This window comes from Macrotis lagotis, chromosome 1, assembly GCF_037893015.1.
Source record: "Macrotis lagotis isolate mMagLag1 chromosome 1, bilby.v1.9.chrom.fasta, whole genome shotgun sequence".
NCBI lineage: Eukaryota > Metazoa > Chordata > Mammalia > Peramelemorphia > Peramelidae > Macrotis > Macrotis lagotis.
In genome coordinates, this window is record NC_133658.1 from 857,747,395 (window position 1) to 857,762,004 (window position 14,610).

Sequence of the window (14,610 nt, forward strand, 5' to 3'; positions counted from 1 at the left end):
ATCTTTTTAATGTTTTATTTTCTTCATTGTTCAAAAATGCTCATACTTTAAATCTATTTTCTCTATATATGTCATTATCCTCTGAAATTTAATTAAAAACAATAAAATAGCAAGAGTCTCTCACATTGGCAGTCACTGAAACTGGTTTCATTTTAATCACAGAGAGAAACAAGTTTGTTAAACAATGAAATGATTATTATGGAAAAGCCTTTGCTACTTCTTTGTAAGTCTTTAAGATTAGTATAACATCTCTTTAGCATCAGAATCCCATGGCTCACAATTTTAGGGTCAAAATAAGCTTTTCTAGTATTACATGTTAGGACAAAGAAAGACATCAATTGGCTTCCAGAGAAATTTCTGTTGAAGCTAGTGAGCTGGTGTTATAGGCAATTTTCAGCTAATACCTATGGTATAAAATGAAGAAGGAAAAAATGAAGGACAGTAAGTCTGGATCACAAGCTTCTATTGGATACAAATTAACAGTGTTCCATACAAAAAGAGATGAGAATGGAATATATTATTCTCAGATAAAATTCTACAAGTTTCCTTTTACCTTGTTGTTGAGGAACTTAGAAGCACATAGTAGGCAAGAAAGGCCTCAAAGCAATCCACTGGGAGGCTGGTCTAGGTAGGGAGTCACTCTTTCACCAAAGAGACCCACTCTTCCCTGAACCTGTGCGGGGAGCAAGAAGCTGACATTGGGCCTAGTTAAAGGCAAAGATATGGATTTGAACTAGCTAATCAGGTCCAATTTATCCTACATAACAGCAGGAGGCAATTAAAATTGTCTTGGGTAAAAGACTTTATTTTTTTCCCACTAATGCTTAACTAGGAATTTTTGGAGTAAGGAACTTGTTCTGTATCAATAAATGGAGACTAAAAGTCATTAAGAATCAGAAGTGGTAGGGGCGGCTAGGTGGCTTAGTGGATAAAGCACCGGCCTTGGAGTCAGGAGTACCTGGGTTCAAATCCTGTCTCAGACACTTAATAATTACTTGGCTGTGTGGCCTTGGGCAAGCCACTTAATCCCATTTGCCTTGCAAAAACCTTAAAAAAAAAAAAAGAATCAGAAGTGGTGATGCCAAAGGAATCCAGTGAAAATGTTGCCATGGTGCACTGAGTTTGACACATAACATTCTGTACTATATACCTTCACCCTTTTTTTCCTACTTTGTCCCTAGAATATACATATAACTTCTGGGGGAGCCCTCAGGTATCTCATGTTCTACCTTTGTTACTAACCCCATCTTTGTTTTCTAGGAGAGTATTTTGTTTTTTAGGTAAAGTTTACATATGCCCCCCAATCCTCATGAAATCAAATTTACTGGTAGTCAGATGGCCTAAATGCCATGATAAGGTAAATTCTATAGATATGGATATACAAATAAAGATATTAACTTGCTATATTATTATTATTAGAATCATCCATTGATTATAATGTAAAAGTTGCCATATAAGTAGCAAGTATTTATTGATTACTTTTTATATGACTAATATTGGGTACTAATTCTTATATGACTAGTTGCTGTGTAACTAACATATTCAGAGATTTAAGAATTCACTGCAATATTAGTGTTCTTGATGATGGTCTCTCCAGTGTCTAAAATAGTTTGGTAGTAATTTAGATATTAAATATTGTACCTTGATGAACACTAGCCCATCACAGATACACAGTGAATGATGTTTGAATTGAATCAAAGTTGGGCCCTAGCATGCAGGATTATACATTGAATGATATCTGTCTCCTAGAAAAGTTTATGTATTATTGTTCATAGAGCACCATGCAAGTGAACTTTAAACACTTCATAGAGTAGGAAAGAACCTGGATTAGAAATAAAGGCCTCTTGGTTTGCATTTGAAAAATCTATACTTTTTCTACTTGGACAAAGACTCAGTTTGACATATGGGGTTATGAGCTACTTTCTTTTTTAAATTTTTAAATTTTGAATTTTTGTGCTTTTTTTAAAAAAATTATTTATTTATTTTTGTGCAAATGATGTCCACTGCTCCACCTAGCAGCCCCAAGGATCACATTCTTTATGATTAAGTCCATCACAAAAGCTACTTCTGTATTTTTCCACCATTGCCATTGCTGATTGCAACTCCCTCCATTCATACTTCCTCACTACCATATACTACATTTTCTCTCTCCTTTCACTCTGTCCCTCTTCATAAATGTGCTGTAGAGTAGCTGAGTGGTGCAGCAGACTGATCACTGGCCCTGAAGCCAAGAGGCCCTGAGCCCACATACCACTCCTAGGGCCCGGCTACCACCCCGCCCCGTGGTCCTGGACAGGCCACCCAATCCCAGCCCCTTGCAAGAAGTAAAAAAGAAAATGTGTTATATCTGACCCTCTCCCCCCATGGTCCATCCTCTCCTCTGTCACTCACATCCCCCCCTTCCCCCTGTCCCCCTCCTCTCCTTTTTACTCTAGATGTCTATACCCCGTTGAGTATATATGCTGTTTCTTCTCCAAGCCACCTCTGTGAAGGTTCCCTCATTCCTCCTCACCTTCCCTGCCTCCATATCATTGCAATAGCTCATTGCAATAAAAAAATCTTATCATACGAAATATCTTAGCCTATTCCACCTCTCCTTTCTCTTACTCCCATTACATTTCCCTTTTAGCCATTGACTCCATTTTTACAATATAGTATATATTCAGCTCTATGAGGTACTTTCAAAAGAAGATGCAATAAGTTTTTGCAATGAATTTTTTTAATTTTAAAATTTTGATATAATAATAGCTCTGAGTTTCTGTTCCTCAGAGGATAACTATATAACTTAAACATCCCCTGAGTAGTGCTACTTAGTTCTAGTTTCCCTGAATATTAAACAGTTTCATTCTAGCCTACTATCTGATATAGTTGACGAATGATTTTGCCAACTCCCTGGGAAAACAAGGCAAATGTGGAGACAGTGGCTTTCTGCTACACATATGTTTTAAGTTGATGATCATCCTAAATTCTTATCTGATATATAAATACTATAGAGGCAAATTTCAGGCTCTTCCAGAGGATTCTGAACTAACTCACATACTTGGGGCAGTGTAGACTTTCTTGAGTTGCTATTCTTTGAGTTTAAAATTTTAAGTCTCCAGAGACTCTAGGAACACAAAAGCCGCTTGGGACTTCCATTACCTAGATCCATTACATAATGAATCTGTAAGGTAATATTAGGTAAACTTCCCCATGGGAAGAAGAGTACCTGCACAGTTATCACAACCTGCACATTATCACCTCAGAAACTAAACATTTGTGCTTCATATGAGTCTAATTAATTCTTGGTGTTACTGTATTCGGTCCTTCCATTTCTGTTATAGATGTAAAAAGATGATTGAAGACCAAAAGTGCAAGCATACAGACCTACTTCATAAGTTCCAGAAGCTTGAGCATGAACATGAACTTTTAGTGGAACGGAATGAAGAATTAGAACTTCTTTTGGGAGAGACTCAAAATCAAACCAAGGAAGAGAGAAAACATTTTGAATATCATATTGAAAAGCTTCAAAGGAAAGTATGTCAGAAAAGGAAAATGCATATATTATTTTCAGTTGACTCAGTATTCCTATAACCACTACCTGAAAGATCACTCCAGTCTTTAGACCAGCTAGAGACCTCAGCTCCCTAGGGACCCAGGAGAATTTTACTCAAGGCTTCTTAATTAATGTATTCTAAACCTTGTTGGTCTTTAAACTTTGGCTCAAAATACTAAGTCTTCAAGGACCTTTGTGGTTAGCTTATGGGTTCAGAGATCCATTTTACCCAATCACCAATTACTTTTTCGCTGTTTTTTGCTATTCCCAACCTGGGGCCCCTTCCACCAGTACCTATCTCCCTTTTATTCCTCCTGTTGCCATATACTCCACACCACAAGTGTATGTGTTTAAGTTTTAGTCACAAGGAAAAATACTAACAGAACATATAAGGGTAAGATAACCAAAAATTTATTTAAACAAACCATCCATTAGAAATTGGTAGATTCCATAGCCTATTAACTTATTCCATCCTATAGTTCCTATCTGAATTTTTGGTTATAATTCTGGTTCTTCCTGGTACCCTGGAGTATCTTCTTGTGTTATTTTTATTTCTTGAACACTCTCAACAAATTTGGCATACTCTAGACAGAACTTTGTAATCATACTTACAGTTAAGTAGCTTCCTAACTGCTCAGCAACTTTTGGTGTCCCCACTATAGGGGAGAAAGGTGAAAAGGCATGATATATATTTCAAAATTATTCATTTCTTTTTAACATTCATTTAAAAACTTTTGAGTACCAAATTCAATTCTCTCCCTAACTTTACCCCTTCCTCATCCTGATATTCATTATACATGTTAGTTATGCAAAACATATTTCTTTTTTTGAAATTTATATATGGCAATATGCCTAAGGTCACACAGCTAGGTAATTATTAAATGTCTGAGGCTGGACTTGAACTCAGGTCCTCTTGATTCCAGAGCTTATTGCACCATCTAGCTGCCCCTACATATTTCTGTCTTAGCTGTGGAAGATGATTGATGATGATGTTTGTCCTTCGTTCTTGAACTTTTTTGTGGAAAAATTTTTTTATTTAAAAGTCTTGATATGATAATAGCTCTGAGTTTCTCCTCCTCAGAGGAGAACTATAGAACTTGAAGGAGGTGATATTATCATATGCACATGAATTGAATTTGATTAAGGAGGTGCTGTGCTGTCACCAGCCTCACTTTCTCTTCCAAAGTCCTCTGGATGTGAGTTAGTCAGGATTAAGTGACTTGTCCAAGGTCACACAGCTGGTAGGTGTCAAGTGTCTAAGGCTGGATTCAAACTCTTGTCCTCCAGACTCCAAGGCCAGTGCTCTATCCACTGTGTCACCTAACTGCCCTGGTTGTCCTCCATAACAAATTATTAAACTGTTCCCATAACCCAAAAAACAGTTCAACTCTATACTTAATTTACTTCATGGATAGCAAAACTTCATGCTAGAGATGCACACAGTACCAGGTTAACTTTGGGAGTTTTGCATTTCTTATGGATCAAACCATACCCAGAAATCTAGGGGAAAATCTCTTTTTTAGACAACTATAATTACTCCAGTTCTTCAAAGACTGGTCATTGGTGTGGCTATTTCCTCTCCAGACACATGCTGTAAACTTAGTAGAGATTGTTTTAGAAGGTTTCTGTGACTTTATATTCATCACTATATGGAACAAATTTCACACTTATAAACCCACTACCTTAATATTTCAAAAGGAAATTTTATTAATAAGGAAAGGGTTGCCAAGAAATGTCACTGTAAAAGGCAATTTTGTCAAGGAACGCTTCCCCCCCTTCCTTTTTATGGGGGGGGCAGCAGGGAGTGAACAGGATGTCTAGAAAATGTGTCAATCTCAGAAGGTGGTCCTCTCTTAAGTATCCTGTTCCCTTTGACCTCTCTCCAGGCTGGAGTAGGGAACTAGAGAAAATTTGGGGTCCTCATATTCAGAGTGATCTGGGAAGGTTTTATCTCTCTTTCCAGTCAGAAAGTAGAGATTTTAGCCCACGGCCAGAATACGTTTTTTTCCATATGACTTATTTTCTTTACAAAATTAGAAATTTAAAATATACAGATTATTAATAAAATTCATAAAACTCTGAGCCCCCAGGCAATCTTTTTGATCACTGGACAGGAAATGTTTTCTAGCGGATAGCCAATTATCCACTCTCTATAGTAAAGATTAACTCAGGATGTAATGAAGTTATCTTTATCTGGCAAGACATCATTGGAATATAAACAATCAAACTGGCAAATGTGAAAGAGCAAAGGAACACTTAATAGTAAACAATGCTGGGCAGAAACAGTAGGAGGATACTATGACCCTGTATTTAGCTCTTCCAAGTGGGCAGGCTCAGCTCTTGAATTCTCTGCCCTGTTTTCTGTATACAATGAGCAAGCTAGGGAAAGAAAGAAGCTCCAGCTGCTAGAGGGACTAGACTCAGTCTCCCAGAAAACATCTTCCATCTGCTGCTGTCTTTATGCTCTTATCTTCCAAGTAGTTAAAATACTTCCCAGGCTGGCATAATCCCATGCAGTCCAAACCCAACCACAGCATAGTTCTGTCTCTTCTGAGACTGTGAAAAATGCTTCCCAGGGTCCTTAGCCAAGCATCCACCCTCACAGGACAACCAGTTCAGATCTTTTCCTGACCAATACATTTTTCACCAGGATTTAAAGTTTTGCAATTCCTTGCAAATCAGCTATAGCAAACTTGGCATTCAGAATTATATAGTAGAGCATCAAAATATACAGCAGTCCTTAATAGAATAAGGATGATTAACTCAGCATCCCAGCTAATCACTTCAGGGTGCCATCAATAAAACATGCAATAGATACATCATAATGCAAAACATCATGTAACAGGTTGCCTCACTGACTCCAGGTCCAAATTATATTCAGGATATATTTCATATGTATATAGCACAGAAATATATGTATATACATATATCACAAATCTTTATAACAGAAAAAATATTAATAAATAATACCAGTAGATCTATAATAGTGATATCAGTAGACATACAAAATAAATAAATAAAATTAACAGGCAGAAATATCAAAACTAGGCATAACTAATAGATTATATCTACAATATACACAGTGTATCAAAGCAGATTGAAAAAATAATGAAAGCACACTCAAATGTGCAATTATTAACATGTCCATTAATGAATATATGCAGCTACTTACATGCCATTCATTACATGAGTGAATATTAGCATTCTCATATAGTTGCATTTGTAATGTTTTATTAGTTCACCTGGAACATATTAAGTAGTCTGGTCAATGATCAGTTATTCCCTGTTCTCTTACAGTCTGTTAATATGTCTTCTCCCCCAAACCTGTGCTAGTTGATAATATGGGCTGATCATAATCCTCATTAGAACTAGAGTCTTTTCTGTCTAACTCTGAACTTGTTGAAGGCTAACATTGGCTGGGAGTGTTACTTTAAAGTATATGTATATTCTAGGGGTCTCTCTAGCTGAAAAACTAGGCAGAAAAATAGACTCTTGAATTTGCCCTCTTCCATTATTTGGAATGTTTATTGGGGTATAATACATAGTTATCTTCAGTAGAAATGTCTCTCTTTTCTCTTACTTTTTATATGGTTCAAGCAGTTTCCTATTTAGTGGCTGCCAAAGCTCAGTGACAGTAAATCGATTGTGGTGAATTGGCCTTACAGGGGGGTCCTCCACCATTCTCTAGGGTCATTTTGTAAAAAAGGCAATTATGCAGACTCTTTACAGGTAGCCATGAAAGTAGCTTTCCAATAATCTGTTAACTTGTGTCTCTCATGAGCACCAAGATTTTCAGCAAAACTGTCACCTTGTTCAAAGTCTTGACAACTTCGGTATTATATTGTAATTTATTTCTTTTAGCCTTCTTCTTGGCTGAAGTTGTAGCTAGGTATTAAGCATCCTTCAGCTTTCTGATCAGCTAAGAGATAAACTCATGAATACCTGCAGTCTCTCTGCCTTCAGAAACTACAAAACATCAGCAGGTAGAGTTTGAAGTTGGCAGCATCATTTTTTAGGAATGCCTTATCTCAATGGATCCTGGCAAAATTACTTCTTCCATAGCACTTTAGCAACCATAGAAACTTTCTGATTACTGCTTAGTTATGCCTATGTGTCTATCTTATGAAGTCACCACAACTATACGGCTTATGTTCTTGCCTTCTCATTCCAGAGATAGGAAATAAATGCAAGCAAGTACCCAAAGTTCATTGTATTTCTATTCTCTAAATATTCACAGGAGCCTATAGTACTTTTCCTTTGCACACAACTAGCTCAAGTCTCACATTTCTATGTGTTATCTACAGTCATCTTAAGCCTATAAAATCAATTTCTTGCTGGAGTGATTTTCTTTGTATATTTTCTTTTTTGTTTGTTTGTTTTTATGAGGCAATGGGGTTAAATGACATGCCCAGGGTCACACAGCCAGGTAATTATTAAGTGTCAGATTTGAACTTAGATCCTCCTGACTTCAGGGCCGGTTCTCTATCCACCTCATCACCTAGCTGCCCCTTGAATCCCTTCTTCATACCATATTTGGGAGCAGTGACAGATTGGCAGAAGCTTAAACTTCTATGATTGTCTCAAAACTGATACTCTTGAAATTTTGTTTCCAGTATTACTGCTATCATGTTGAGTGTCTAGTGGTAAGTCTGAGTTTGAGCTTAATAGAACTATGAAATTCAAGTAATTATAAGCAGTTGAGTGGCAAACACTAAAGTTAGCTGAAATTTTTGTATTTGGGGGTGGTGTTTGCAAGGCAATGGGGTTAAGTGGCTTGCCCAAGGTCACACAGCTAGGTGATTATTAAGTGTCTGAGGCCGGATTTGAACTCAGATATTCCTGACTCCAGGACTGGTGCTCTATCCACTGCCACCTAGCCGCCCCTGGTATTTTTTAACTTTTAAAAATAAATTGAGGGGTGGCTAGGTGGAGCAGTGGATAAAGCACCGGCCCTAGAGTCAGGAGTACCTGAGTTCAAATCCGGCCTCAGACACTTAATAGTCACGTAGCTGTGTGACCTTGGGCAAGCCACTTAACCCCATTGCCTTGCAAAAACCTAAAAGAAAAAAAATAAATTGATACATTTTGTCTCAATGTGAGATTTCCCAAAACCCACAAACCCTTTATAAAGAACATTCTCCTAGAAAACTTTTTGATTCTAAATTACTTTTTAAAATTTATTTGATTTTTGCAAGGCAATGGGGCTAAGTGGCTTGCCCAAGGTCACACAGCTATGTGACTATTAAGTGTCTAAGGTCGGATTTGAACTCAGGTCCTCCTGCAGGGTCAGTGCTCTGTCTTCTGCACCGACTAGCTGCCCCTTGATTCTACATTTTTAACATAAGAGAAGAATGAGTCCTTTAATTTTGGCAGTTTCTATAATTGATCATTGTATTTGACTGGAGTTTAATTGCCTGTCCAGGCCACCTTTGATTATATCATTGCATTCATTGTGTTTATTACTCTTTTGGTTACCTTTCTTCACTCTGTATCTGTTTATTTGATTTCCTGTACTTTTCAGTCTTTCATAATAGTTTGTGAATAGTTGACAGAACAGTTAATTTCATTGAGTCCCTATATAAATAATTTACTCATAATTCCTAAATTATTGGTCACATATTTTTTTTCTCTTTTATTATCACAAATAATCCTTCTATGAACTTTTTTTTCAAAATATGGATTTTTTTAAAGGTTATTAAAGCTGTCCTATCCTAAGGACAAAAATAATCCAAATAATAATATTTGTAAGAATATCAATAATTTAGCATCTTTTTGTACTTAATTCTAGACTGTTTTCTGGAACAAGTCAGTCCACAGCTCTACCAATGTGCCTGTCCAATATTGAGTTTTCTCATTTTTTAGTTTCATTGATAGCTCATAATATAGCATAGGATTGAGGTTTTGTTTATTCATTTTTTTTAATTTGAGATTTTGGACTTTTTTTCCAAGTGGCTCTTTTTATTACTTGTGTTTCATTTAAAACAATTGTTCAGATACTTTGACCACTTCTCCTGTGGTGAATGACTTTTTTCTTGTCTATTTTTGTTAGTTTCCTGTAGATTTTGGATGTCAGACTTTTATCAGAGATCTAGCATTTATATTTGACAGTGCTATTCAAATGTGGATTTCTGGTTGTAGGGATGATAGTCTCAGTTTTAACAATCTTGTGGCAACAGAATCTTTATATATGCTCCTTTAGGGGTCTGCTGTTCTACCTGTGTATAAGGAGGGACAGTGGAACATTGAGAGCATAGAATTCTGAGCTGTTACCCTCTCTCCTGAACTGTTGATGTCTGCCCCCAGCTGATGAGACAAATTGCCCATCAAGGGCACTGACCCTCCACTTGTTTGCTCTGCTGAAAGGTGAGGTGGGCTACCTTCAGCTACACTTCAGAAATTATGATAACCCACTGCTATTCATTCTTTGCAGCCCCTTTGCTAATTTTTTCTGCTTTAGCCCTTATCCTTTGGCCTCTGAAAATATAAATTGTGTAAAATATACTTGTATGTGTTGTTAAAGACATCTGTTTATAAGCTTTCTTTTCACAAATTTTTTACTTTTAAGTCAGCATTTCCCCTATATGTTCTCCATATATCTCAGTCAGTATGGTGTTGAGGTTAAGGTAAATATAGGTATTCATTGAATGCCTTAGATTGTGGTCAAGGTAGAGCAGGAACTAGGTCTAAAGAACCTAGGAAATTAGAACTAAAAAAGGTCATCTAGTTGAATTCTTTTGTTAAAGAGATGAGGAAACTGAGGCTCAGAGCATTGAAATGACTCACCTGAGCTTATACAGTAAGTTAATGCCAGAGCTGAGAGTAGAAACTAGTTGGTTTTTCCATTACACTACCCTATGAATATGGGAAGCATCTCTCAGTACCTCCACTATCTGATATGGGGGCAGGGGTGAGGGAGAGGAATGTTATCCCAACAAAAGTATATTCTCTTATAGAGACAAAATAGAATTCATTTAGGAGAGAGTTTAATATGGATAGGATTTCAGATTTGGGGTCATGAAAACCTAGATTCAATCCTGTCTCCAACCTTGAATCATTGTTTATTCCATGGATTAAGCCTTTAAATTCTCTTAAGTCTCAGTTGACTAATCTGTAAAAATGAATGAAAGTAGATGACTTCTAAGACCCCTTTTAGTTATGAATCTGTGATCCTATGATCCAAAACAATAGTATAAAGGATAACTTGGTTATTTAAATAAAAATATCTCTACAATAGAAGCTGGAATATGAATTATTGAAAAACTACTAATAGTCCCAAGGAAATATACAAAATAATATGTGCCTTCCTCCTGTTGGAAGAGAAGTAGAAACTTTAGTAGATGAGAATTTTGTAAACACTCGATCACAGTAGTAGGTATTTTTGCTTAACCACTTTATTGGGTATAGGGAAGGGTTCAATTTGAAGGTGAGGATGGGAGATAAGCAGTTTTTTTTTTTGAGAATTGACTTACCTAGACTTCCTTCTAGTCTCAGATCTAATGCTATCATTCTCCAGAGAACTTGTCCCTTCTGCCCCCAATTTTGTTCTGTAAGGCACCTTCTAGGATCATCTAATATTTACTCTGTACATAACTTATATTTACCTTGGTATATGCATGTTCTTCACCTCCTTCTGAATATCAACTTGAAGGGATAAGTTAAGTGTATCTTTCTTTCTTTTCCAAATACTTAGCATAGTGGATGGCACATAATACATAATTTATAACTGTTAGTTTATTAAAAAAATAAAAATCTAAAATATTAAGCTAATTATTCAGTATACAAATGACATTGGTAATATATTTAGATAGGCCTCTTGGTCATACCATTGGCTATTGTAAGATATTTAATATATGTACCTTTTATTCTTGCCTTTTTAGTAGCAATTTTTAAAATAGTACTTTTTAAGGATTAAATCTTCCATATGTCTTCATCAACTGAGAATCTCCCCCCCTCCCTTATTGTTGCTGAATCACTGCTAAAGTCCTATTCTGATGACTCATGGAGGTGACCTTGGAGAAGTCTTGAAGGATAGTTCAGTGGATTATGAACTGTGACAGCCCCTATCAAGCTGGAGAGACTTTGTATGTATCTGGGCCTGGAGGACTGTGTCTTTTGTCTGAGAGTAATACTAGCTAAGTTAAGAGAGGTTTATCACCAGAAGATTGGCCACAGAGACTCATGAAGACCATCTACCAAGGAGGGTTTGTAATTTGCCTACCTATATCGATGAAATCACAAATCCTTAAAGTCAGTATTATTGCTGGACATGAGATTCAGAGAAACAGTAGCTTTAACAAAGCATCCTAAGTCAAGACTTGGAATTAGAATGGAAAGATCTGGCCTTACACTGATGATAAAGATTATTCTTATGCTTCATTGATTATCCTTTCTCACTCCATCCCTTTGGGTCCCAGTCAGTGAGTAGCAGCAAAGATAGTCTTGGTCCCAGAAAATATCAGCCAAGGATCCAATGTCAAGTAGGACACTGGATTTATTAGTAGGAGGGAGTCTCTGTGGAGTAGCTTAAATTGTCAACAGTTAGAGAATGTGTATAACTTTGAATTCTGCTTCATTTTCTCAAAGCTTAAATTTAGTGTGTGCTAAGATACTGCATATGGAATTGAAGTAACAAATATTTGTATTTCTACCTGTGATTTATTTGGGTTAAGATCTCCAGCTTAGAGACTGAGTTATCCAAATTACAAGAAGGCAAAAGAGAAACCATTATGAAAAGTCAAGAAAGTATTACAAAAGCAGAAGACTTACAAGAGGTAAGAATAACAAAAGCAACCAAGAATAACAAAAACAAACAAATAGGTTTATTTTCAGCCTGAAGGTTAGAAATTAGGAAAAAGAGAAAACAGGGCTACATCCTTCAGTCAACAAACCACCAACATAGACAAAAGTAGTCACTCCACAATGCTATGTCTGTGGAGCCAGACAGCTCATTGAAACTGTACTTAGCTAAAGGGGGGGGGGCGTTTAGAGGTGTACCAGGAGGGTGCACATAGAGAACTGGCAGGGCTAGATTCCAATGGAGTCTAGAAAAAGTGGGAGTGTCAAAGTTTGTTACTGTTTGTTATTGTTTAAAAATTTACTTGACAGCTGCATACTTGGAGTGGAGAGGGGCATTTCACTGGCTCTTTGAATTTAATAGAAACATACTATAAGCCTCTCTAGTTCCCTTTGCTCTTATTCTGTATATATGAAATAGTTATTTGATATTAATTATTTCCCCAAGTAGTTTTTCCATTTGGGGAGAGAATGCTGTGCTTTCCTGATTCAAAAAACTAAGTCTACTTGGAAATTTTTTAAAAAATTGTAAATTAATTTGACTTTGTGTTGCAAACAAACGGGTATTATAAATCAATTTTTCCTTATTAAGCTTATTGTGAAGCTTGGGTGGTATGTGTTCATTTTCACAAGAAGAAATTTGTGTTTTGTGGATAGAATTGATAATGAAAGATCATTTTTACAGATATTGATAATGAATCAAGAAGAAATTGAAGTACTTGAAAGTAAGTTATCAGAAGAAAAAGCATGGAGAAAAGAATTGGCATCTGACCTTAAAAAGGCACAGAAGGTTTTACAGGCTAAAAGTCAGGTATTTTGTCAATAACTCACATTTTCTTGCTTAGAAAATTCCCTGTTTTATTTCTCTTGAATATTCAAATCATCAAATGAGAAGTATATAGAACACATTTTATAAAATAACATTTTACTGAGACCATTATTCTTTACCTTAGTTTCCTGACTTTTGGCATGCTCTTATTATGGTAGTCTATTGGTATTGCCTACTGTCCTGTGTTCATAAGGGCACTCCTCTTTTTAAAGATCTTGTCCTGTTATCTTGGAAAATTCTGTTAGGGTGAATGATTTGCATTTGAGGAGAAACCAGGAAATGTTTTCCTTTAAGTCAGGGTCTGAAAAGTTTCTTTTGATTTCAGGATGACAGCCCCAAATACATCTTCTCATGGTGTCTATAGATAAAGTACTAGTAGAACTGCTGCCACATCATCTCCCCTACAGTTTGCTCCACCTCTGTTCATCAATCTCAAAATTTCAAGGAGGTGTAAATTATCTATGTTCATGAAGTTCTGATTATCTGATAAATGATTTTAATCAGCTTTATTACTTTCTTAAACTCTATTCCGATCATAAAATTAGTGCCCTAAATTGACCTTTCATTACCCATTCACTCCACCTGAAAAGCATCATTTGTTGATCACCACAGAAATTGGGGGCTATAATCAAACATGTAATTACAAAGAAATGTCAGTTGAATTTTGATAGTTAAGTGAGTTAAAATGTTTTGTTAAGTTAATTTAGTGTAGCAGAGAAAATTAATTACATATTCATGACTTCAGATAATCTTTTCTATAATTTACACATATTGAAAGCTTGAGAAAATAGCAGTTTTAATAATGCATTTGAAATGATTTTTTAAAAGTGATCCTTGAACCACTGATTAAGAGAGGAATTTCCAGCAAATGTGTTGGAAGTTTAATAAATCTCCAAATGGGATAATTTAAGAATTCTCTTTTATATGGGGAAATAGTTTAATTTTATTCTGCTAAATATTTTCATTTCTTAATCAGGAATTAGAAAGCTCAAAGACACAACTTTTGGGTCTTTATAATGAAATTCAAAGTCTTCAAGGGGAAAGAGAAGACAGACATTTTTTTTTTAAAGCCTATGAAATACTACAAAGAGAGAATGCTTTCTTAGAAACAAAGGTGAGCTCTAATGAACAAGTATTTGAATGCTCATGTGCTTGTCCTGATATCTCTCTGAAGTCATGGTCTTCTTTGAAATGATGGACAAATATTATTCTACTTGGGAAGGGCGTTGGATATAGCATATATAAGCATAACACCAACTATCCTGCTCTCTCTGCCTGAAGATCAGATAAGTTATATTTTCATCCCATACCCAAGATTCTCTGGAGCACTTAAATGGATCAGGGAGTGTATAGGCTCTTTAAAATGACTCCAAGTCTTTACCAATGAAATTCTCTCAATTGCAAAAAAATGGTCCCAAATAACTCAATTCCATTTAACCATTGTAGTCAGATT

The 14,610-nt window shown here is 36.0% G+C and overlaps 1 protein-coding gene across 11 annotated transcripts in view; it reads left to right on the plus strand.

Annotated features, from left to right (window-relative positions):
- Window positions 1–14,610, plus strand: part of LOC141508835 (peptidyl-prolyl cis-trans isomerase H) — a 215,584-nt gene that overhangs the window by 47,416 nt on the left and 153,558 nt on the right. For 7 of the 11 annotated variants that reach the window (XR_012474522.1, XM_074217810.1, XM_074217798.1 and 4 more), the window contains 4 exons: window positions 3,324–3,516; window positions 12,205–12,306; window positions 13,014–13,139; window positions 14,134–14,271. The exons of 1 other annotated variant lie outside the window; for it this stretch is intronic. Coding sequence is in view for 9 of the 10 variants with exons in the window: in XM_074217810.1 (XP_074073911.1) it covers window positions 3,324–3,516; window positions 12,205–12,306; window positions 13,014–13,139; window positions 14,134–14,271 (559 nt within the window). In the remaining variant the exon portion in view is untranslated. The remainder of the gene's footprint in view (window positions 1–3,323; window positions 3,517–12,204; window positions 12,307–13,013; window positions 13,140–14,133; window positions 14,272–14,610) is intronic. 3 more of the 11 variants (XM_074217796.1, XM_074217801.1, XM_074217802.1) reach the window with 2 other exon arrangements.